The 23,062-nt window shown below is 41.1% G+C and overlaps 4 protein-coding genes across 4 annotated transcripts; 2 read left to right on the top strand and 2 right to left on the bottom strand.

Annotated features, from left to right (window-relative positions):
• The first annotated feature begins 1,187 nt into the window (after positions 1-1,187).
• LOC141834304 (dirigent protein 21-like) lies at positions 1,188-1,976 on the top strand. Its single transcript, XM_074721676.1, has one exon. It carries the CDS (start codon positions 1,253-1,255, stop codon positions 1,913-1,915), a length of 663 nt encoding a protein of 220 aa, XP_074577777.1. The 5' UTR covers positions 1,188-1,252; the 3' UTR covers positions 1,916-1,976.
• A 4,164-nt stretch (positions 1,977-6,140) lies between these two features.
• Positions 6,141-6,942, top strand: LOC141834931 (VQ motif-containing protein 4-like). The gene has a single exon (XM_074722327.1). It carries the CDS (start codon positions 6,171-6,173, stop codon positions 6,711-6,713), a length of 543 nt encoding a protein of 180 aa, XP_074578428.1. The 5' UTR covers positions 6,141-6,170; the 3' UTR covers positions 6,714-6,942.
• A 780-nt stretch (positions 6,943-7,722) lies between these two features.
• On the bottom strand, positions 7,723-16,189 carry LOC141834932 (uncharacterized). The gene is made up of 10 exons (XM_074722328.1): positions 16,017-16,189; positions 15,826-15,935; positions 12,486-12,617; positions 12,335-12,408; positions 12,159-12,264; positions 11,968-12,036; positions 11,618-11,682; positions 11,410-11,508; positions 8,724-8,823; positions 7,723-8,193 (listed from the first exon to the last, which is right to left on the bottom strand). Exons 1-10 carry the CDS (start codon positions 16,168-16,170, stop codon positions 8,131-8,133), a joined length of 972 nt encoding a protein of 323 aa, XP_074578429.1. The 5' UTR covers positions 16,171-16,189; the 3' UTR covers positions 7,723-8,130.
• Positions 16,190-17,123: 934 nt separating this feature from the next.
• LOC141834515 (uncharacterized) lies at positions 17,124-22,613 on the bottom strand. The gene is made up of 9 exons (XM_074721836.1): positions 22,398-22,613; positions 22,207-22,316; positions 19,626-19,757; positions 19,476-19,549; positions 19,300-19,405; positions 19,110-19,178; positions 18,757-18,821; positions 18,550-18,648; positions 17,124-17,202 (listed from the first exon to the last, which is right to left on the bottom strand). The coding sequence occupies exons 1-9, from the start codon at positions 22,549-22,551 to the stop codon at positions 17,124-17,126; spliced, it is 888 nt and encodes a 295-aa protein (XP_074577937.1). The 5' UTR covers positions 22,552-22,613.
• Positions 22,614-23,062: the final 449 nt, after the last annotated feature.

The raw sequence follows: 23,062 nt of genomic DNA, 5'->3' as shown, positions 1-23,062 counted from the left end.
TTGCAAAATGAATGTTCCTCTGTGAGTGATATTCCAAAGGAAAGAGGTCCGAGTGGAGAATACGTGATACAATTGCTCATGGGGCCCTCTTGGAGTGCTGGGGACGAAAATGATCATTGAGCAACCACTGACATGATTCCACAAAATCCTATATTCCTAATTCTAAACCTCAAAATCTCCAAGTTAGATTGGTTGGGTTGGATTGCGAGAGTATAATTCCAAAAATCTCCAACCACCTACACTACCCTACCCTACTAGTGGTCAGGTGACGAAGATGACCTTTAAACAACTAGTGATAAACAACCAGTGATATGGTTGGTACCTTAAACTCCTAAACCTCAAAATCCCAAAATAAATCGGGTGGGTTCTGTAGGGGTGCCGTGGCCTTAAAGCAATTGGTGAGAAGATGTCTTAAAAGCTCTAGGAGGATATGGTTGAGTTAGTTACTACGGAGCAAACTTGTTGAAGTGGATAAAGATCGAATCTTAATAAAGTTGAGATAATGTTCTCTCCCGTAATGACAACTACAGTTTCTTGATTTATTATTTTTTTACAAATGATCAAGGAACCGACTGTGTAGAATCGCTGGGATAACAAATTTACTTTTTATTGTAAATTCTAAACTTCAAAATCCCCCAACCCCAAAAGTTAGATTGGTTTGGTTGGGGTATGATTCAAAAGTGGATTGATTGGTGCCTTGGTGGTAGGTTTAAGGGCAAGGAGTACCAAGCAAGTTGTAATTTCATGTGGTAATGTCATCCTCTTCTCATACTTAGGTTAATAGTAAATAAACTCTTGGTTTGAGTTTAAGCTCTCAATATTCAAGAAAGTTCTATTAATGCTTGGAGGCATAATTGAGTTGATTATGATGGATTAGACTTGCTGAAGTGGAAGGGTTAAATCTCGATGAAGTCGAGGTAATACCCTCCTTTGTCGTGGTTGATTATAAATTTTTGATTTACCTCCTCACAGATGATAGTGGAGTCGATTGCATGGACTCATTCTACCTTTTATTGAAATAAAAGTTTTATTAGTTTGAAAAAATTTTGATTTATTTGATTTTGGTAGGTGAAAAGAGAAGGAAGTTTGAAGCAAGTACCCAATGAACAACATGATCAGGACATGATGAGGACAGGAAGCATAAAAAATGGCAGTTCGGCCTTTACAACCTGTTCTCCACCGCCTTCTGTCCTCCGATTATATGAGAAATAGGAGGAGAGATCGATCAGCAGATCGCAAGTCATAGCTAGCCATGGCTTCTTTGAGGACCAACCTCCTCCTCCTGCTATCTTTCGCCGCGGCGGCGCAGGGGACGGCGACGGCGACGTCGATGAGGTTCTACATGCACGACACGGTGAGCGGGCCGAGCCCCAGCGCGGTGCGGGTGGCGCGGGGGCCAAACTCCACCGGCTTCTCCTTCGGCGACGTCTTCGTGGTGGACGACCCGCTGACGGAGGGGCCCGCCGCCGACTCCCGGCTGGTCGGGCGGGCGCAGGGGTTCTACGCCTTCGTGTCGCAGCGGGCCGACGCGCCGGCGCTGCTGCTGAGCTTCAACCTGGTGTTCGCCAACGCGAGCACGGTGGAGGTGGTGGGCCACGACCCCATCTCGGCGCCGGTGCGGGAGATGCCGGTGGTGGGCGGCTCCGGCGCCTTTCGCCTCGCCAGCGGCTACGTGCTCGCGAGGACGCACACGGTCAACACCAGCACCGGCGACGCTGTGTTGAAGTGGGAGATGTACCTCGCCGGGAGCAATTCCACGGGGGGAGACCTGGCCGCCGCCACGGCCCCCTCCCCGAATGGATTATCATCGCCATCATCATCTTCTTCCTCAGCTTCTTACGCCGTTCAGCTTCCTCTACTGTTGTTCATCTTCATCGTCCATGTTTTGGCGAGCAAAATGGAAGAGGAAAACTGATAATCGGCATTAAATTTTATCAATGAGTAGTTCATAATATTTTTATTAATTTGATATTATATTTTTGTGTGTATATATATATATATATGATGAGATTGTCCAATTATTATAATATTGCAATAAAGATTGGATGGGTTGCTTTATCTATAATAATTTTGATAAAATTAAAATAAATATCATGATAATATTTAAATAGAGATATTTTTAAGACAAGATATATATTAAAATATTTTTTTTTAAAAAACTTTTTAAATTTTAGTGATTTCACACTTATGAGATTTAAACATGCATAGAGTGTCTCCCAGATGAGTAATAATATGCAACATGAAAAAAATACAGTATGAAATCAACATGACACACTACATGCAGTGGGTGTCACATCCATGCAGTGGGGTCCACAGCCATTAGTTGAGTGTATTATGTTGGTTTCATGTTGTATTTTTTCATGTTGCATATCATTTCTCCTCCCAGATTACGGTGCACTAGTAAAATATTTTCACAATTAAACATTCATGAATCGATCCTCAATTACAGTATACTTAGAACCCTCAATTTAAGTTGGGTCTGTCGAATTAATCCACTCTGTCAAACAATTTAGATGGATTAGATTAAATTTTATCAACCTATTTTAAGGTGGGTCGACTTGTTTAGGCCCACGATCCTCGTGGGTTGGCACGTGGCGAACTTGGGTTGGTTCGCGGGTTGAAAAAATTTATTTTTTAAAAAATTTAAAATTAAAATATAAAATTCAATGAACTAGTGATTTTGATCCGTCTAAATTATAATCCAAATTTAAAATTTTCAACTTGACCGTTTAAATTATAATCCAAACTTAAAAATTTTAATATTTTCTTTAATTTTTTTTCGCCCCTGAGAGATTGGTGGGTTGCACTTGCAGAAGAGGGCTAACTCGTAACCCGTCTTGAGTTAGATTGAGAAGAGTTGGAGATTTTTCAAACTGCTAAGTTGGTGGGTCGGTCCGTCCCGTCCTGCCATATAATGAGTTTCTAATAGATTGAGTCCGCTTCGCCATAGGTTAGCCCATTTGACAGTTCTAAATATACTATAGAATAATTTTCTTTAGTGGGAAGATAATTTTGAAATGTTAATTGCGGAGCGATACGTCATCATTTGTATTTTTTAATTTACTCTGATGATCAATAAAATTTTTTTATGGGATCAAATTGATCATCTTTATGATTAATCGGTTCGAAGAGTTGGATAACTTAATTATATAAAAAAATAGCATGCATAGAGTGAGTAGATTAATCTTCATGAACAATTCGTTAGATCTTCATGAAAATCTAAGCTCTAACGAAACTTTCAATCCATTTGGTATGTTATTTAATGTCTATTTATTAGTATTTACACATTAATATAAGTATTCATCTAGTAAAATGTTATAAATGAGTGTTATTTCTAGCATAAAGTAATATACAAGACAAAATACAAAAATACATAAATGAGAATCCCGTTCAAGTAAGGCGAGAGGGGTGCCTGTTTGAGTATCTCGAGTGCCCGAGAGCACAGGTGGCTTAAGTCTGAGTGGGATGAGAACCCTAATTGAGTTGTCTGCTAAGAGAAGTTAGATCATCAATCGACTACTAAGGAGACTAGTCAACTGCCAGAGTGAGCCGATTCATGCGTCTGGATGTCAAAAATGAGAGTTGAATGCCCGAAAAGCTAGATCAGTCAACTGAGACTAGGGGTGTTAAAAATAAATCCGCGACCTGCTAATTCTATCCAAAAAAAATCAAATTAAGGTTGAGAATTTTCGGATGGGGTTCAGGTTGGGAGGGGGGGGGGGGGGGGGGGGGTGGGGGGGGGGGGGGGTTTAAAGTTTAAAGTCGATTAATCCGAGTTGATCTAGATTTAGAATTTAGAGGTTTTTTGGGAGGGTTAAATTAAATTTTTTTTTAAAATAAAGATGTTTTATGTAATATTAGTATGACAATGATAAAATATTAAGATAAAAATATCATAAAATAATTAAAAAAAGTTTTTTCTGAGTTATTGAGCTTGGTTGGGTTATATGAGTTTAGGATTTCGAGTTGAAATTTTTTAATAATATTTTATTTCAATTTGATCTAAATTCACCCGATCCATCTGAATTGACACCCCTTACCAAGACTCCGGAGTGGCAAGCTGCTTGAGAGCTAAGGTCAACTATCGAGTTTGAGTAGAAATTTGAGTTGAGTTCTATTGAGATCTATGTTAGATACAATTCTCTTTGAAATAGATTCATTCCCTTCCGACAGTGCTTCGAAGTTATGTTCAATGACTATTTTCCACGATACAATAGCTCGACTATGATCGCAATCAAGCACTAGTTGTTCCTGAGGAAGGAAACTTGTACCCAAACGTGAAGCACCAAATATTGTCAAGTGGGTTGGTTGGCCTTTGGTGGAGATTGTGGGGGAAAGAAAGTGGATGGAATCATTCACTCTTCTTCTCTTTTGCCCAGGGTAGGACTCCTTTATAGATTTCAATTCATCACAACGCTAAATTTGCTAATTAATAGTCGAGTAAATATTTTTACCATCTTCATCCGGCTGACTTGAAATGCCAACAGTCAACCATCAATGGTCGATCATTTTCCTCCAAGCAGTTACAGATCCATCATTAATCATCTGATCGTTTCCAAATCAATCATTAATGCATTCATTACAATTCAAGTGGCAAAACACAGATTGATCCGTTTAGATAATTTTTATTTCGATCAGTCCGACATTCAACGTGCGCAAGTCACACTTGCAAGTCACACTTACACATAATTCAACTAAATTTACGTGTAATCTATGTCCTAGATTTATACTCCTACAAGCTTACGTGTTAGAGAAACTCTCACTCATGCATATTCACAATATCAAGGGTTTGTGATTTATTATAAACTAACTTTCATATCCTAAAACTCGCAATATAAAGTTAAACTCTCACTTTTCTTCTGTAAAAAGGTGAAATTTACTGTCCTAACAACCCCTAACGGTCGATCCCATAATTATCTTTGAAAAGATAAATCGAGAAATTGACCCGGAGGAAAAGTTAAACTCCCACGCACCACACATTATAGTCTCTCTTTCCACTCATTTTCATTGACATTTTCCCACAAACAATTTATTTCACAAGTCGCTGTTCCAATCTTTGGAACTTCTAAATTTTGTTAAGGTCTTCGTGCATGAATCTTTCAAAGTCAAAAAACCGGCAGATCATTAAATATTAAGATAGATTTTATCTCATCATAATCTAGAAGTCAAACTATGGATCCCAAAAAAGAACAAATCAGAAGTTGACCAAATCATGCGCGCGCACACAAAAAAAACCAATTTCTGATAAAATTCCACGCACCAAGTCAAAAGCAATTATGGTGTTATTTATCAATCTGCTAGCGTTGACTTAAGCAAACTGCAGGAATAGGTGAAATGTTCTAAATAAGAAAAATGACAAACTGCGCGACCCGTGAGTGACATAGTCGATTCACCGTCGCTGCCATCGCCCCCGCCATGCTGTCCGGCCACCGTCGGCCGTCGGTTCGAGCGCGATCGACGCGTCGCTCGTTGGCGCTTCGGCCAGCGTCGGATTCTGATCGGATTGTGCTCGGAATCCAACGTAATTTGGTCGGAACACGGTCAGCAATGGCGCGGTCGAATTTCGGCCAAATCACAGTCAGAGACCGACCGAGGAAGGACCGATGTGCGACGCCGGTCCTTCCTCAACCGATCTCCGGCTGTGATTTGGTCGGAATCCGACCACGATTTGATCGGAATCTGATTGTGATTTGGCCGAAAACGCGGCCGGCAGTGGCACACGTCATTTCCGATCATGATTTGGTCAGAAACTGGCACGCGCCACTGCCGGCCGCGTTTCCGGCCAACTTGCGTCGGATTCCGGCCACAGTCCGACCGGAATCCGATGCCGGCCGATGCGCCAACGAGCGGCGTGTCAATCATGCTCGGGCTGGCAGTCGGACGGCGCAGTGGCAGCAGCGGAGGGTTGGGACGGAATACTGTGTATTCCCACATTTAGACTGTAAGATCTGACGCGCGATCACGTGATGAACGATAGATCCCATGTCACTCACGGACGCGCAAAAAATAGTCGTCTAGTGTATCAAATCTATCTAAAACAACGTGCAAAGTTTTTATGAACGAAGTCAACGCGACCTCTCATAACCTTTCTTTATTTAATATCAGAGTTGATCAAGAACAGACGAAAACAGAGGAGAGAAGAAAGGGGCGAAGAAAACAGAGCGAAGTTCATGGAGTCGAGCGGCCACGCTTTTCCTCGCTCCGCCGGAAGCAGCAGCTGCGTCAGCGTGAGCAGTGGAGGCGTTAGGCCGAAATTCATGGACGCCGGCGGCTGCCCGACCACCTTCGTCCAGGCCGACGCCGATTCCTTCAAGCGGGTCGTCCAGAAGCTCACCGGCCACGGCATCGCGGCGGCGGCGGGGAACAAGGCACCGCCGGGCCCCAAGAAGCAACCTTTCAAGCTCTACGAGCGCCGCGACAGTCTCAAGAGCCTCAAGGCGATCCGACCGCCGGCGCCCGCGAAGCCGGCGACCCTGTCGCCGAGCGTGCTGGACTTCCCCTCGCTGGCGTTGGTGAGCCCAATCACGCCGCTGGTGCCGGACCCCTTTCGCCGCGGGGCGGCTGCGGCGGCGGTAGGCGAGGAGGAGCGGGCCATCGCGGAGAAGGGATTCTACCTGCACCCGCCGCCGAGGAGCGCGGTGGAACCGCCCAGGCTGCTGTCGCTGTTCCCCGTCACCTCTCCGACGATGCAGCCCGCCAGTTCTTCATCTTGATGCTTCGGCGTAAAATTCTAGATTTGATTTTCAGTTGCGATGCCTGTGACCGACGGCGATGGAGCTGCTGGAATTTTCCGGTCCGGCGGCGGAGAATTGCCTGTTTGATGTGTCAAATTTGAGCTCATTTTCTCTGGTTGAAAATGTTCTTGCTTAATTTCTCCCCCACAATCCAAACTATCTACACTTTATTGTAACAAAATTATCTTCTTTAGTATCAAATGATTCCTATCTAATTTATCTTAATCGATAATTTTTTTAAAACTAAATCGCCCATCTCTAGAATTAATCGATTTTAAAACTTAAATATCTTATACCAATTAAAAAATTATATTTAATGAGATAATCAAGTTAAATTTTATATTAATTAGATTAGCAAAAGATCAAGAAAAACCTAGGACATGGTTAAGTTAATTACTACGGATCAGATTTGCTGAAGTGGACAAGAATCGAATTTCGATGAAACCGAGATAATGCTCTCTTCGTGATGGTCAAACTGCAACTTCTCAATTTGCCTCTTCATAGATGATCGTGGAACCGATCATATGGAGCCGTTGAGGTGACGGATTCCATTTTTTTTGTTGAAGTGAAAGATCAAGAGCAATCTAATGACCATAAACATCAATATCATTCCAATGTTTCAGTAGCTGAGTAGTCCCCGGGACAATGGTGCAACAGTAGAACATTCGGATTGTGACCCAAGGATCCACGATTCGATCCCCAGCTACGAAAACGCAATCAAAGGATGCTGGACATCTGGATTGGTGGCCGTATGCACTTTCCGATTTACCCTAGTGGTCGGTGGAAAACTTCCGTGGGACCGGATCGGTCACCCACAGAGATTGAGTCCATGAAACTGACTGAGATTTATCATTTTTTTCTTTCAGTAGCTGAGTAAATATGGTGATGTTCGTTCTTGACAATTGGAATGAAATGACCAGGTGTTCTTGCCAAACAAACTTATTGCAATGATTCAAGAACATAACCAGCAAACAAGATCACAACCACAAGAATTCAACCTTAGCTTCTGTTTTGCAATCGCAATTCGATATGAAATACAAAATCTGAAACTGCAAGTCATGTACCAGTAAAGGTCTCGGTTTGGAATAATAAAATCAGCTCCAGATTTCAGGAACCACAGATTCAAGGAAAAAGTTGAGCATAGAACCATTCCTGGGAGGCTAAAGATTCATGACTGAACACCTCATTTAACTGTCGATAACTGTCCACAAGAATCTACAAACAGTAATCATTAAGCAGACGAGGGGAAAAAAATGATCAAAATAGTAAGATGAAGAAACCGCGAGAAAACCGATAGGGTTTGGCTGTTTGTGCTTTCAAGATATGTGCCCAACATTTCTTGATGAAGGCAGCAGTAGAACTTCGAGTGAGGAAAGCCATATCCATCAACAATGGCCTACAGGTAGCGGATCAACTCGACTGCATATTTTCCCTTCCTTGTTTCTGTTATCTCCCCGATCTGCAACAAGTGACTTTGTTTTGTAAAAAAAACAGGAGATGAATCCCAACTATTTGAGGCTGGGTAGGTTACTTGTAAAGAGATGGAATGGAACACAGAATCCTAGTACTATGTTTTTGCAGATAGATGTTTGCCATGCATACAGCTCTGGAGTTAAAATGGAATCACAGGAAGAACTAGTGAAGGTTTTCCAAAAACTAGTTAACCATCCAACTTATCCTAAATGTTTTCATGAACCAAACCTCTCACTCTGATTAATTCCTTAACTAAGTCCACCAAAATGACTTTAAGTTTTAAGTTCAGACAATGGACATATAAAAATGTAAACAAGAAACTACAGAAGATAGCAAACTAATTTAAGCTACACGTCCATCATAGGAAAAAATCTACACTACAATGAAACTATATTTTCTTTGGAACAACAAAGATTAACAATACATGTGATACTGAATGATTCAAAATGGATAAAAAAAAGTTAATTAAAGCTGATAAGCTCATAAACAGAAGGGAAAATGGAAACATTGATTTACCTTTAACCTTCCTTTCCCACTAACAGAAACTATATCTCCTGTTTTTAGTGTGGCTCCATTTTTCGTCACTGGTGCCCAGTTAACTCGCACATCCCCATTGCTGATTCAAGAAACAAAAGTTGGGTTTATCATATTACAAACATATGCAGTATTAGAATACAGAATATTTGGACTTCTCACACTCTTATGAATACATATCTAGTTTTATATTGTGATTTAAAATTGTTTTTGTCTATGCCGCCATTTTGATCAAAACAGCTTGATGGACCAAAACACTTTAAATGTGAGCCTCTCATACTCTCAGAAATACATATCATGCCTGATTTTTTTTTTCTTTAAAGTTTATTCGGTCCATCAAATGAAATTTGTTTAACAAGATTATTTGGAGAAGAGAAAAAGGGGGAGATGAGAGAGGCTGCACCCTTTGGTCAAAGTGTAGGGTACCAATGAAGGAAACTTAAAAAGGAGGTTGCCTTTGGGGGGGGGGGGGGGGGGGGGGGGGGGGGGGCAGGGGTTGTCATTTTTATAAACTATTATTAAGGTTTTAAAGAGGGTTTCTATAGTTTTTGGTCTTTCTCCAAATTATGCAAAATCAGCAATATATTGTGCGACAGAGATAAGATCCATATCTCAAGTTTAGTAGGGATATAAGAAGGGGGGCACCATTTAAATACTTGGGAAACCCAATATCTTCAACAAAGCTCTATTTTAGAGATTGTTCTAGACTGGTGGACTTTGTTTAGCTACCAATCAAAAGTTTTATTTTATGCAGGAAGGCCGGAGGTAACTTGAGGCAAAAGGAAAATTCTCTTATCTGGCTGCTAATCCTTAAACGAATTAAAAGTCGAGATAATAATTACTAGATTCTTATAGTGTGAAGAGCATCTACATAATGTCCCAAGGGGATCTATGTGCTCATCCAAGAAGGAAGGTGGTTTAGGCCAGAGATTTTTTATTAGGCCTATTTCCTAAGATACACAATAGGCATTCCTTTCTATAAGATTTGTAAGGAATAACTTTATTTGGAATTTAAAGAAGCTTCTTAATCGCTCTTGGCGGTTGAGATTTATGCAGTCACTTGATTATGTATCATGGAAAATAAATTAAAATTTTAATAGGAAATGGACGACATAAGCCTATTAATGGGCAATGCCTCTATTGTGTATTTCTAAGATGAGTGAGCTAAAGTTGTTTTAGTGCGGGCGACTTGAATTAGAGATCAAATGCAACTACTCCCATTTTAATACTTGGAATAGCATATGTTCACTTGCCACTCTTGGAAAAGATAGCCCTGATGAGGTTATACAGAATTTCTCTAGAAATGGCAAATTTCACCTTAAATCTGCATATAAGTTCATCAAAAATAAGCATCACTACTAATCAGGCTACTAATCAGATGGCAAAATCTGAAGGAGCTTACCAAGGTTCTCCTTCATATCTTGGTTAATGTTTTTGAACAGAGTACCTACAGTTGATAGGTTGGGAAAGTGGAGGGCAATAGCAAACACAAAATCCCAGTTGTTTATTACTAGGTACCAATATATACTGTCTTCTTTGATTGTAACCACTCTAGGCAAATATGGAGAATGGTCTCAAGCTGTAGTAATATCATTGTTTGTCACATAGATGGGCCATTGTTGAATTTGGCTATGCGATAAGGTTGGAAATGTTGGTCTGAAGGGTAAACTTTTGTTCACAGCTGATGCAAACCACAATTAGCTAAAAAAGTTAGGAGAATATTTGTGTGCTGAGGTCAAACTTTTCCATTCTGTAAATCTAGTCAGCTGAAAATAGTTCAGAAAACCTAAAGATACTGCTTCTCTTAAGTAGCAGTGAAGCTTAAGATGGAATTCTTCTGGAGTCACACTGCGTGGAGCCACTAACTTCTGGTGATACATAACTTGCTGAATCTGGAGTCTATATTGTTCAGAATCACTAAGTTAGGTTGAAGCTGTTTATGGCTAAAGCTGTTCAGATACTACTGGAAGCTGCATCACCAGTTTCTTTTCTGAACATGGGTTCTCTGATGGTATGAATAAGTATACATAATAGCTAATGACTGCTGGATTATCTAGTCCGATGTTTGTGCCAAGTTTTTTTCAGGAAGCTGCAGTTTTTCAGTATATTGTAAGCTGATGTACGGGGACTCTGATTTCTGCTTGATACCAATCCTTGTGTTTGCTGCTGAATCTGCCTATATCTGAGCTGCCTTAACTGAACATATTGTTCAGCTAAGAAAATTGTAAGTTCTAATTGATAGTGTTTTTTTTTAATATTTTCAAATCCCAGAGTTACCCATGAATTGTGGGACTTGATGCTGTTATGTTTTTCTAATACTTGTTTACCGCCCTAATGCCCTCATTGATCTGATGGGAGATCTATGAAACACATGGACTTAGAAATTTCTTCCACTTCACTTTTGTACAGATTTTTTTACTTAATTTTTCTGCTTTGATTTAGTTTGCTGTATATGCATGTTATGTCTGTCATGGGCATGAGAAGTAAGATGAGAGTGTCGTTTTGGGTTTCTTTACATGCCCATTCAGTGGTGATTTCACTTACGCATACGTTTTCTTGCTAGTATATGCTCCCTAGCCGTGTGCAAAATAATAATAATAAGAAGAAGAAAATTAAAGGTTCTACATAGGTAAGATTGACAACTTATGGAAAGTCTTATAAATTGTACCTGATCAAGTCGACAAGCTTTGATCGAGATATCTTAAATCCAGCACTAGCAAGTGCATCAACTCTCAAGGATGCTTCAACAGTTTTGGATGTTTTAGTCCTACAGTTGGATAATGAAAATTCTCAAGCTTGTATTAGGACTCAAAAGATGAGATCAAAAGCCACAGTGAGAAAAACAGAACAGATAAAACAACGCAATTATCCCAAACCTTGGAGGCTCGTACTCCAAAGCAAGCAACGGTATAGGTGTGCAAGTCACAGTCACATTACCAACCTAAACAAGCAAAGCTGTTTAGTGCCAAATTTTATTTGCTACAGTTGTGAATGACACAACAAAAAGAAGCTTGATGGTAGCTTGAGATTTGAGCTTGAATCTCATTAATAAGGCAATATCGCTGAAATAAATTCACCAAAGATCTTCAACGACATAATTTATGAGTTCTCTATATAGCTCCAAGGTTGAAAACTATGAAAGCTATAAAATGGGATTTCAATGTATATAGGCTATAGACAGGAGATACGACTAAGAATGATATTCCCAGGAAAAGAAAATTTTCACCTTATCCATGGTTGACACAACAAACTCAGTAAGTTCTGGAACAATAAGGACTTGGGCCCCCTTTTCTCCCTGCACAATATAACAAAGCATATCAACCTCTTAGATTTCTTTTTTCCTTGGAATAATTGACCTTTCAAATATATAACCGCTTAGAAATTGTAAAAGCGAAGTCATATACATTGACATTGTACCTGCACTAGAATATCTCCAACTTTCTCTCTTGCAATCCCTGTGCCAAGAATTGCACCAAGAAAGTCACCATGAGAACAACCATCAAAATTGAAGTTCCCCGTGATGCTGGAGAATTTTTTTTTCAGCAAACTGAAATAGAGGATATAAGCAACAATAGAACAGAGATAAAAAAGACCTCAAGGCAGAGACAACATCTGGGTCAATTTGCATGACATCTGGATGTCCAACTGAGAGGCGGCAACGTTCAGCCTAAATGAATCAAAAGCAAAGTTTCAGGATGAAATAGTAATTCTCTTCAGAATGTTTGAGCATCTTAATTAGCTTACCTCAGGATAACCACCCTGAGCTACTGCTTTCACATCAGCCAGCTTCTCCAGTGCAAGAAGAGACTCCCTTAGAACAGGCGGAGTGAGAAAGTCTGTATGGAGAACCTCTCTTCTTGTTGAGGAACGTCTTGACTAGTCACCAAAATGATCAATTTCATCAAATGTAGTAATTCCAAGAACCAAGACTACAATACTAACACAAGAACAGCAAATCTCCCTTTACGGTGATGGGCTGAAAGATATCCAACTTGTGAATCAAAGACAAGCAAAGCAAAGGGGTGAGGAAGGAATTTATAGGCGAGAGGCCTAAACCTAGATGATGCCTATGACCAACAAACATTGACTGGACAACCAAAGCCATGAACACTGAGCCCTATGGCTAGCAGTCAAAATGGAATTAGCCAACAAAGACCCATGAGCAATTCACCACCAATAACCCATGCTAAAAGCACACAACTCATGACATAGCCGACAAATAGCGCTTGACAGATGTGGGGCCCAACAGTTCCAAACGCATAACGATGGATCAAAGAAACATAAAATATAAAAATTTGAACAATGAAGTAGAAACTTTAAGGCATTCAAGAATTTATAGGGCATCATGCCCGACGTCCAAATAAAGGTCTAAAGGGAAACAAGGCCCGAAAGGCAAAAAAAAAAAAAACACACACAATGATTCAATAAAAAAACGAAATTGGCTTTCAGCTTATCATGACAAGTTAAAGGGATCACAAACTTGAGCTTGGAACTTCTAGATAAAATATCCTAACATGATGAGTCACGTGGGATTTTGACTAGCCCGACACAAAAGTAGCTCAAATCATTATACTCATATATAGGTCTTTAACTTCCTTATACTCCTCTATAAGCCCCTTGACTCCTCGGATTTGGTGGCCTCAACCTCAAGCACCTTAGTCTTGACAAGCAAAGGAGCGACAACTTTGTCCACTTAGCTAGGGACCAATGAAGAGACATCGGACACCTAGGGGCTCACGATACTCGCAAGAATTGCAACCACGAGCAAGTTAGTCGTCACTAAAGGACCCAAGGCACTTGAGGTGACATTGACAATTGAGAGATTGGCACTGCTCATGCAGTGCCTCGATCTACACACCAAGGCGTGTCTTCCTCAATCTTCTCGAAGAGTGAGGCTTCAAAGTTGGGAGTTGAAGATTGTGCAACAACCTGTTCATCAAAAAAGGCATCACCAAAGAACTAAGAGAATCCATACCTATAAACCAAGGAATTAACATGTCAACCACCTCATGTTTACGATAAAAAGGGAGGGCATAGCGCATACCTATGAGGCTTTGAAAGACTAATTCCACTAGGGCCTCCTCAAACAAGTCCCTAAGAAGTTTGGACTTAATGATGGAGTGTTGAACCATTTGTCTTTGCACTCTTAGCAATGAGCTTTTTCGAGCTCATATCGTGAAACTTAATAGCTAGCCTAGGATACGTGCCCCCATAGCTCGTCAATTAAACTAGGGCCAAAGGGATCTCGTCCTTAGAATAGATCTGCCAACAACGAGACCTCAAGAATCACCCTCCACATGACAAGGCTTGACAACTCAGGCCTCTTCAAGCCTCTTGACTACTTGGATCTTGTGACCTAAACCTCAAGCACCTCAATCTCGACAGGCAAAGCCTGCCTAGCTAGGGACCCAAGAAGAGATGTTAGACACCAAAGGGCTCACAAGGACAACTACTATAGGCAAGTCAATTGTGTCAAAGGACCTAAGGCACTTAAGGTGTCACTAACAACTAAGAGGTTGGCATTGCTCATGTAGTGCCTCGATTTGCACACCAGGGGCACGCCTTCCTTGCTCCTCAAGGGGAGTGAGACTTTGAAGTTGAGAATTTAAGGTTGTGCCACTACGTGTTCACTAAAGAGAAACCCACCTAGGAAGTCCGAAAAATTCATGCTTGTAAAATAAAGAATGACTATGTCAACCTCCTCACCTTTACCATAAAAAGGAAAAACACACCTATGGGGTCTTAAAAGATAACTCCACTAGAGCCTCCTTAGACAAATCTCTAAGAAGCTCAGACTTAATGATAGCAGTTTGCAAATCCAATGCCTCTTTCGTCCTAAGAAAATGTGAATAGGACCAGAGGGTTGGAACAAGTGACCTAGGGTAGGACACAAAAATGAATCGTTTGTTCTACCTTTGTGACAAAGTCGGGCTTCCACCCAAATCAAGAAGACATGTAGTAGCTCCCTTTGTCAAATCACACCCGATTGACCTCTTGAAAAAGTCACTCAATAGGTTCAATCCTTGCCCAGCACTATTCAATTAGGTCGCATGCCTTCATGATTTCAAAAAGAATTGCCCTTCATATAGATGAAGGGAGTTTAGGATTTAGATGAAGGGGGAATTTAGGAGTTAGATGAAGGAGGACTTTAGGAGTAGATAGCAAAGGCAAAAAAAAGGAAAATGAAGCTTGACTAGGAATTAGTTAGTATAGAAGGTAAACATCCCATTCAGAGTTTCATCCCACTAGTAGGTCGAAATGTTCAGTCAAATTTCTGCAAAACCAAACAACAGAATCGTCAGGCATACCATAAGACCATTTGAGCTCAACAAGCTTAGTGAAGGGTAGCAAATGAGCATCCTCTCATTCACACCTATATTCCTTAGTCAAGGCCCCATGCTCTAATGAGACATCAATTGGGGTTGGCCAAGCGGAAAGAGAGTGGTGAGACATCAGGTGAAGAGTAAGGACAAGTCAAAATAGTGAGAAATTGGAGGCAATACTAGAATGAAGTAGAACCTGACAAAGATCCTCAAGGAACCAATGACAGTATCCAGAGAGAAAGTCTAGTTTCTAGAGAACTTACTGCCTTTTCAGCATGGCCATGTTACTGATTAGCGGCGCAAAATGGCGTCAAACCTAAGACAAGCAACAACCTAGAAAACTTCATCGTTTGGACATATATGCCCTAGAAGGTGGAAAAATGGTCTTCTGCTTCTCTGTGAACAGAGGCAGCAGGAGAAGATCCATGGTGGCGTCACCAATCCACCTTGGCACTCCCACCTTGACAGTTCACCTCAGCCAATCTCCCATCTCAGCCCAACAACTATCCATCACAGCTTGCTCTCATCTCGGAGTTGCCTCTGGACAGAATTCCTACAGTTTAACACTAAAAAAGACTTGCTATTGGAAGGTCTGAACTATCTGTTAACCCCGACCTCAATAGATTCTATAACGAATTTAGCGAAAGGCGAATTCTCAACACAAAATGGATAGCTTTCACTATAAAAAACTTATTTTTCCAAATTAAGAGAACGCAAACAGTTGGGTAACTCTCAGCAAGGCTAACAGAGTGAGGGGATACCATTTCGAGAATGTTCTTAACCGCCTCAGCCACATTTCTGTCGCCGATCCCTTTGAGGGCCGATTCCGCCCCCGCCGCTGGCTTCACGGCTAGCGCAACTCGGCACAACCCTGCGTTTCGTTCAACTCCTGTGTCAGGCAAATCGAGAAGCGCATCTGTCGGAGTTAAGCGCAAGTGAAGGAGAAAGAAACCTCTGCGTGGGGATTGGAATTGAGCGAGGGGAGGGAACGGCAGGATGGGGAGGAGAGAGCGAGAGCCTGCCAGTAGTCTCCGGAAAGATGCTGAAGCAGAAAGACCGAGCTTCATGATCGGCGCAGAGGCGGTCGAGAAATACGCCGCCGACATCTCCGTCGCCGGTGGCGAGTCGGCGTGCTCGACAAGTCGAGGGCAAGGCGAGCCCACGTCGGGTCCGATTAAAGAAGAGAAAAAGGGGGAGATGAGAGAGGCTGCACCCTTTGGTCAAAGTGTAGGGTACCAATGAAGGAAACTTAAAAAGGAGGTTGCCTTTGGGGGGGGGGGGGGGGGGGGGGGGGGGGGGGCAGGGGTTGTCATTTTTATAAACTATTATTAAGGTTTTAAAGAGGGTTTCTATAGTTTTTGGTCTTTCTCCAAATTATGCAAAATCAGCAATATATTGTGCGACAGAGATAAGATCCATATCTCAAGTTTAGTAGGGATATAAGAAGGGGGGCACCATTTAAATACTTGGGAAACCCAATATCTTCAACAAAGCTCTATTTTAGAGATTGTTCTAGACTGGTGGACTTTGTTTAGCTAGAAATCAAAAGTTTTATTTTATGCAGGAAGGCCGGAGGTAACTTGAGGCAAAAGGAAAATTCTCTTATCTGGCTGCTAATCCTTAAACGAATTAAAAGTCGAGATAATGATTACTAGATTCTTATAGTGTGAAGAGCATCTACATAATGTCCCAAGGGGATCTATGTGCTCATCCAAGAAGGAAGGTGGTTTAGGCCAAAGGCAGATTTTTTATTAGGCCTATTTCCTAAGATACACAATAGGCATTCCTTTCTATAAGATTTGTAAGGAATAACCTTATTTGGAATTTAAAGAAGCTTCTTAATCGCTCTTGGCGGTTGAGATTTATGCAGTCACTTGATTATGTATCATGGAAAATAAATTAAAATTTTAATAGGAAATGGACGACATAAGCCTATTAATGGGCAATGCCTCTATTGTGTATTTCTAAGATGAGTGAGCTAAAGTTGTTTTAGTGGGGGCGACTTGAATTAGAGATCAAATGCAACTACTCCCATTTTAATACTTGGAATAGCATATGTTCACTTGCCACTCTTGGAAAAGATAGCCCTGATGAGGTTATACAGAATTTCTCTAGAAATGGCAAATTTCACCTTAAATCTGCATATAAGTTCATCAAAAATAAGCATCACTACTAATCAGGCTACTAATCAGATTGCAAAATCTGAAGGAGCTTACCAAGGTTCTCCTTCATATCTTGGTTAATGTTTTTGAACAGAGTACCTACAGTTGATAGGTTGGGAAAGTGGAGGGCAATAGCAAACACAAAATCCCAGTTGTTTATTACTAGGTACCAATATATACTGTCTTCTTTGATGGTAACCACTCTAGGCAAATATGGAGAATGGTCTCAAGCTGTAGTAATATCATTGTTTGTCACATAGATGGGCCATTGTTGAAAATTTGGCTATGCGAGAAGATTGGAAATGTTGGTCTGAAGGGTAAACTTTTGTTCACAGCTGACACAAACCACATTTAGCTTAAAAAGTTGGGAGAATATTTGTGTGCTGAGGTCAAACTTTTCCATTCTGTAAATCTAGTCAGCTGAAAATAGTTCAGAAAGCCTAAAGATACTGCTTCTCTTACGTAGCAATGAAGCTTAAGATGGAATTCTTCTGGAGTCGCACTGCGTGGAGCCACCAACTTCTGGTGATACATAACTTGCTGAATCTGGAGTCTATATTGTTCAGAATCACTAAGTTAGGTTGAAGCTGTTTATGGCTAAAGCTGTTCAGATACTACTGGAAGCTGCATCACCAGTTTCTTTTCTGAACATGGGGTCTCTGATGGTATGAATAAGTATACATAATAGCTAATGACTGCTGGATTATCTAGTCCGATGTTTGTGCCAAGTTTTTTTCGGGAAGCTGCAGTTTTTCAGTATATTGTAAGCTGATGTACGGGAACTCTGATTTCTGCTTGATATCAATCCTTGTGTTTGCTGCTGAATCTGCCTATATCTGAGCTGCCTTAACTGAACATATTGTTCAGCTAAGAAAATTGTAAGTTCTAATTGATAGTGTTTTTTTTTTAATATTTTCAAATCCCAGAGTTACCCATGAATTGTGGGACTTGATGCTGTTATGTTTTTCTAATACTTGTTTACCGCCCTATTGCCCTCATTGATCTGATGGGAGATCTATGAAACACATGGACTTAGAAATTTCTTCCACTTCACTTTTGTACAGATTTTTTTACTTAATTTTTCTGCTTTGATTTAGTTTGCTGTATATGCGTGTTATGTCTGTCATGGGCATGAGAAGTAAGACAAGAGTGTCGTTTTGGGTTTCTTTACATGCCCATTCAGTGGTGATTTCACTTACGCATACGTTTTCTTGCTAGTATATGCTCCCTAGCCGTGTGCAAAATAATAATAATAAGAAGTAGAAAATTAAAGGTTCTACATAGGTAAGATTGACAACTTATGGAAAGTCTTATAAATTGTACCTGATCAAGTCGACAAGCTTTGATCGAGATATCTTAAATCCAGCACTAGCAAGTGCATCAACTCTCAAGGATGCTTCAACAGTTTTGGATGTTTTAGTCCTACAGTTGGATAATGAAAATTCTCAAGTTGTATTAGGACTCAAAAGATGAGATCAAAAGCCACAGTGAGAAAAACAGAACAGATAAAACAACACAATTATCCCAAACCTTGGAGGCTCGTACTCCAAAGCAAGCAACGGTATAGGTGTGCAAGTCACAGTCACATTACCAACCTAAACAAGCAAAAAAGCTGTTTAGTGCCAAATTTTATTTGCTACAGTTGTGAATGACACAACCAAAAGAAGCTTGATGGTAGCTTGAGATTTGAGCTTGAATCTCATTAATGAGGTAATATCGCTGAAATAAATTCACCAAAGATCTTCAACGACATAATTTATGAGTTCTCTATATAGCTCCAAGGTTGAAAACTATGAAAGCTATCAAATGGGATTTCAATGTATATAAGCTGTAGACAGGAGATACGACTAAGAATGATATTCCCAGGAAAAGAAAGTTTTCACCTTATCCATGGTTGACACAACAAACTCAGTAAGTTCTGGAACAATAAGGACTTGGGCCCCCTTTTCTCCCTGTACAATATAACAAAGTATATCAACCTCTTAGATTTGTTTTTCCTTGGAATAATCGACCTTTCAAATATATAACCGCTTAGAAATTGTAAAAGCAAAGTCATACACATTGACATTGTACCTGCACTAGAATATCTCCAACTTTCTCTCTTGCAATCCCTGTGCCAAGAATTGCACCAAGAAAGTCACCGTGAGAACAACCATCAAAATTGAAGTTCCCTGTGATGCTGGAGAATTTTTTTTTCAGCAAACCAAAATAAAGGATAAAAGCAACAATAGAGCAGAGATAAAAAAGACCTCAAGGCAGAGACAACATCTGGGTCAATTTGCATGACATCTGGATGTCCAACTGAGAGGCGGCAACGTTCAGCCTAAATGAATCAAAAGCAAAGTTTCAGATTAAATAGTAATTCTCTTCAGAATGTTTGAGCATCTTAATTAGCTTACCTCAGGATAACCACCCTGAGCTACTGCTTTCACATCAGCCAGCTTCTCCAGCGCAAGAAGAGACTCCCTTAGAACAGGCGGAGTGAGAAAGTCTGTATGGAGAACCTCTCTTCTTGTTGAGGAACGTCTTGACTAGTCACCAAAATGATCAATTTCATCAAATGTATTGATTCCAAGAAGAACCAAGACTACAATACTAACACAAGACCAGCGAATCTCCCTTTACGGTGATGGGCTGAAAGATATCCAACTTGTGAATCGAAGACAAGCAAAGCAAAGGGGTGAGGAAGGAATTTATAGGCGAGAGGCCTAAACCTAGATGATGCCTATGACCAAGTAACATTGACTGGACAACCAAAGCCATGAACACTAAGCCCTAAGGCTAGCAGTCGAAATGGAATTAGCCAACCAAGACCCATGAGCAATTCACCACCAATAACCCATGCTAAAAGCACACAACTCAAGACATAGCCAACAAATAGAGCTTGACAGAGTGGGGCCCCACAGTTCAAAACGCATAATGATGGATCAAAGAAAGGTAAAATAAAAAAATTTGAACAATGAAGTAGAAATTTTAAGGCATTCAAGAATTTATAGGGCATCATGCCCAACGTCCAAATAAAGGTTTAAAGGGTAACAAGGCCTGAAAGACAACAAAAATTACACAATGATTCAATAAGATGAACTGCATTTTGACTGAGCTCGAACCCCCCCCCCCCCCCCCCAAGCATAATTCTTCTAGGACTCAAGAAATTTAGCCTTCTTCATGGTGCGAGGTCTAAGATGCTATCAAAACGAAATTGGCTTTCAGCTTATCACGACAAGTTAAAGGGATCACAAACTCGAGCTTCGAACTTCTAGATAAAATATCCTAACATGATGAGTCACGTGAGATTTTGACTAGCCCGACACAAAAGTAGCTCAAATCATTATACTCCTATATACGTCTTTAACTTCCTTATACTCCTCTATGAGCCCCTTGACTCCTCGAATTTGGTGGCCTCAACCTCAAGCACCTTAGTCTCGACAAGCAAAGGAGCAACAACTTTGTCCGCTTAGCTAGGGACCGATGAAGAGACTTTGAAGTTGAGGATTTAAGGTTGCGCCACTATGTGTTCACTAAAGAGGAAACCCCCTAGGAAGTCCGAAAAATTCATGCTTGTAAAATAAAGAATGACTATGTCAACCACCTCACCTTTACCATAAAAGGGAAAAACACACCTATGGGGTCTTAAAAGACAACTCCACTAGAGCCTCCTTAGACAAATCTCTAAGAAGCTCGGACTTAATGATAGCAGTTTGCAAATCCAATGCCTCTTTCGTCCTAAGAAAAGGTGAATAGGACCAGAGGGTTGGAACAAGTGGCCTAGGGTAGGACACAAAAATGAATCGTTTGTTCTACCTTTGTGACAAAGTTGGGCTTCCACCCAAATCAAGAAGACATGTAGTAGCTCCCTTTGTCAAATCACACCCGATTGACCTCTTGAAAAAGTCACTCAATAGGTTCAATCCTTGCCCAGCACTATTCAATTAGGAACATGGTCGCATGCCTTCATGATTTCAAAAAGAATTGCCCTTCATATAGATGAAGGGAGTTTAGGATTTAGATGAAGGGGGAATTTAGGAGTTAGATGAAGGAGGACTTTAGGAGTAGATAGCAAAGGCAAAAAAAAAGGAAAATGAAGCTTGACTAGGAATTAGTTAGTAGAGACGGTAAACATCCCATTTGGAGTTTCATCCCACTAGGAGGTCGAAATGTTCGGTCAAATTTCTGCAAAACCAAACAACAGAATCGTCAGGCATGCCATAAGACCATTTGAGCTCAACAAGCTTAGTGGAGGGTAGCGAATGAGCATCCTCTCATTCACACCTATATTCCTTAGTCAAGGTCCCATGCTCTAATGAGACGTCAATTGGGGTTGGCCAAGCGGAAAGAGGGTGGTGAGACATCAGGTGAAGAGTAAGGACAAGTCAAAATAGTGAGAAATTGGAGGCAATACTAGAATGAAGCAGAACCTGACAAAGATCCTCAAGGAACCAATGACAGTCTCCAGAGAGAAAGTCTAGTTTCTAGAGAACTTACTGCCTTTTCAGCATGACCGTGTTACTGATTAGTGGCGCAAAATGGCGTCAAACCTAAGACAAGCAACAACCTAGAAAACTTCATCGTTTGGACATGCCCAAGGCCTATAAATATATAGGCTCTAGGAAGTGGAAAAAAATGGTCTTCTGCTTCTCTGTGAACAGAGGCAGTAGAGAGAAGCTCCATGGTGGCGTCAACAATCCACCTTGGCACTCCCACCTTGACAGTTCACCTCGGCCAATCTCCCATATCAGCCCAACAACTATCCATCACAGCTTACTCTCATCTCGGGGTTGCCTCTGGACAGAATTCCTACAGTTTAACACTAAAAAAGACTTGCTCTTGGAAGGTCTGAACTATCTGTTAACCCCAATTTAGCGAAAGGCGAATTCTCAACACAAAATGGATAGCTTTCACTATAAAAAACTTATTTTTCCAAACTAAGAGAACGCAAACAGTTGGGTAACTCTCAGCAAGGGTAACAGAGTGAGGGGATACCATTTCGAGAATGTTCTTAACGGCCTCAGCCACAGTCCTGTCGCCGATCCCTTTGAGGGCCGATTCCGCCCCCGCCGCTGGCTTCACGGCGAGCGCAACTCGGCACAACCCTGCGTTTCGTTCAGCTCCTGTGTCAGGAAAATCGAGAAGGGCATCTGTCGGAGTTAAGCGCAAGTGAAGGAGAAAGAAACCTCTGCGTGGGGATTGGAATTGAGCGAGGGGAGGGAAGGGCAGGACGGGGAGGAGAGAACGAGAGCCTGCCAGTAGTCTCCGGAAAGACGCTGGAGCAGAAAGACCGAGCTTCATGATGGGCGCAGAGGCGGTCGAGAAATACGCCGCCGACATCTCCGTCGCCGGTGGCGAGACGGCGTGCTCGACAAGTCGAGGGCAAGGCGAGCCCACGTCGGGTCAGATTAACGGGTACGTATGTAACAACTAGAAATCATAAAATACTACGACCGGACCGGGCCGGGCCTGGCTGGGAGCCCGGTCTGTTGTACCTCGATAAATAGACGTTCTTCGTAATCTCGAAGCACAAAATGAGAAAGATGAATTTATTTTTAAAATTTGACATGGAACGCAATTATGCAAACCTCAATTTTTTATTTTTCTAATGTAACATGAAATTCAATATGATATATTCCATGCAGTGGATCTCATATCCATGTAGTGGGATTCACATCCATGCAGTTGAGTGTGTCATGTTGAATTTCATATTATATTTTTCATGTAGCGTATCATTTTTCTTTTCTGATTTGGTACTTAGATAATGAGCATTGCTTTCCTGAGTACTTGGTGTTTCTTTTCCTGATTAAGCATTGCTTTCTCGACTCGATACTCAACATCCCACTCAAAC

This window comes from Curcuma longa, chromosome 9 (assembly GCF_044706935.1).
Source record: "Curcuma longa cultivar G26 ecotype Majalengka, Jawa Barat chromosome 9, ITB_CL_G26_1.1, whole genome shotgun sequence".
NCBI classification, from domain to species: domain Eukaryota; kingdom Viridiplantae; phylum Streptophyta; class Magnoliopsida; order Zingiberales; family Zingiberaceae; genus Curcuma; species Curcuma longa.
The sequence above is the reverse complement of the archived record's forward strand: the minus strand, read 5'-3'. Positions and strand labels throughout refer to the sequence as shown.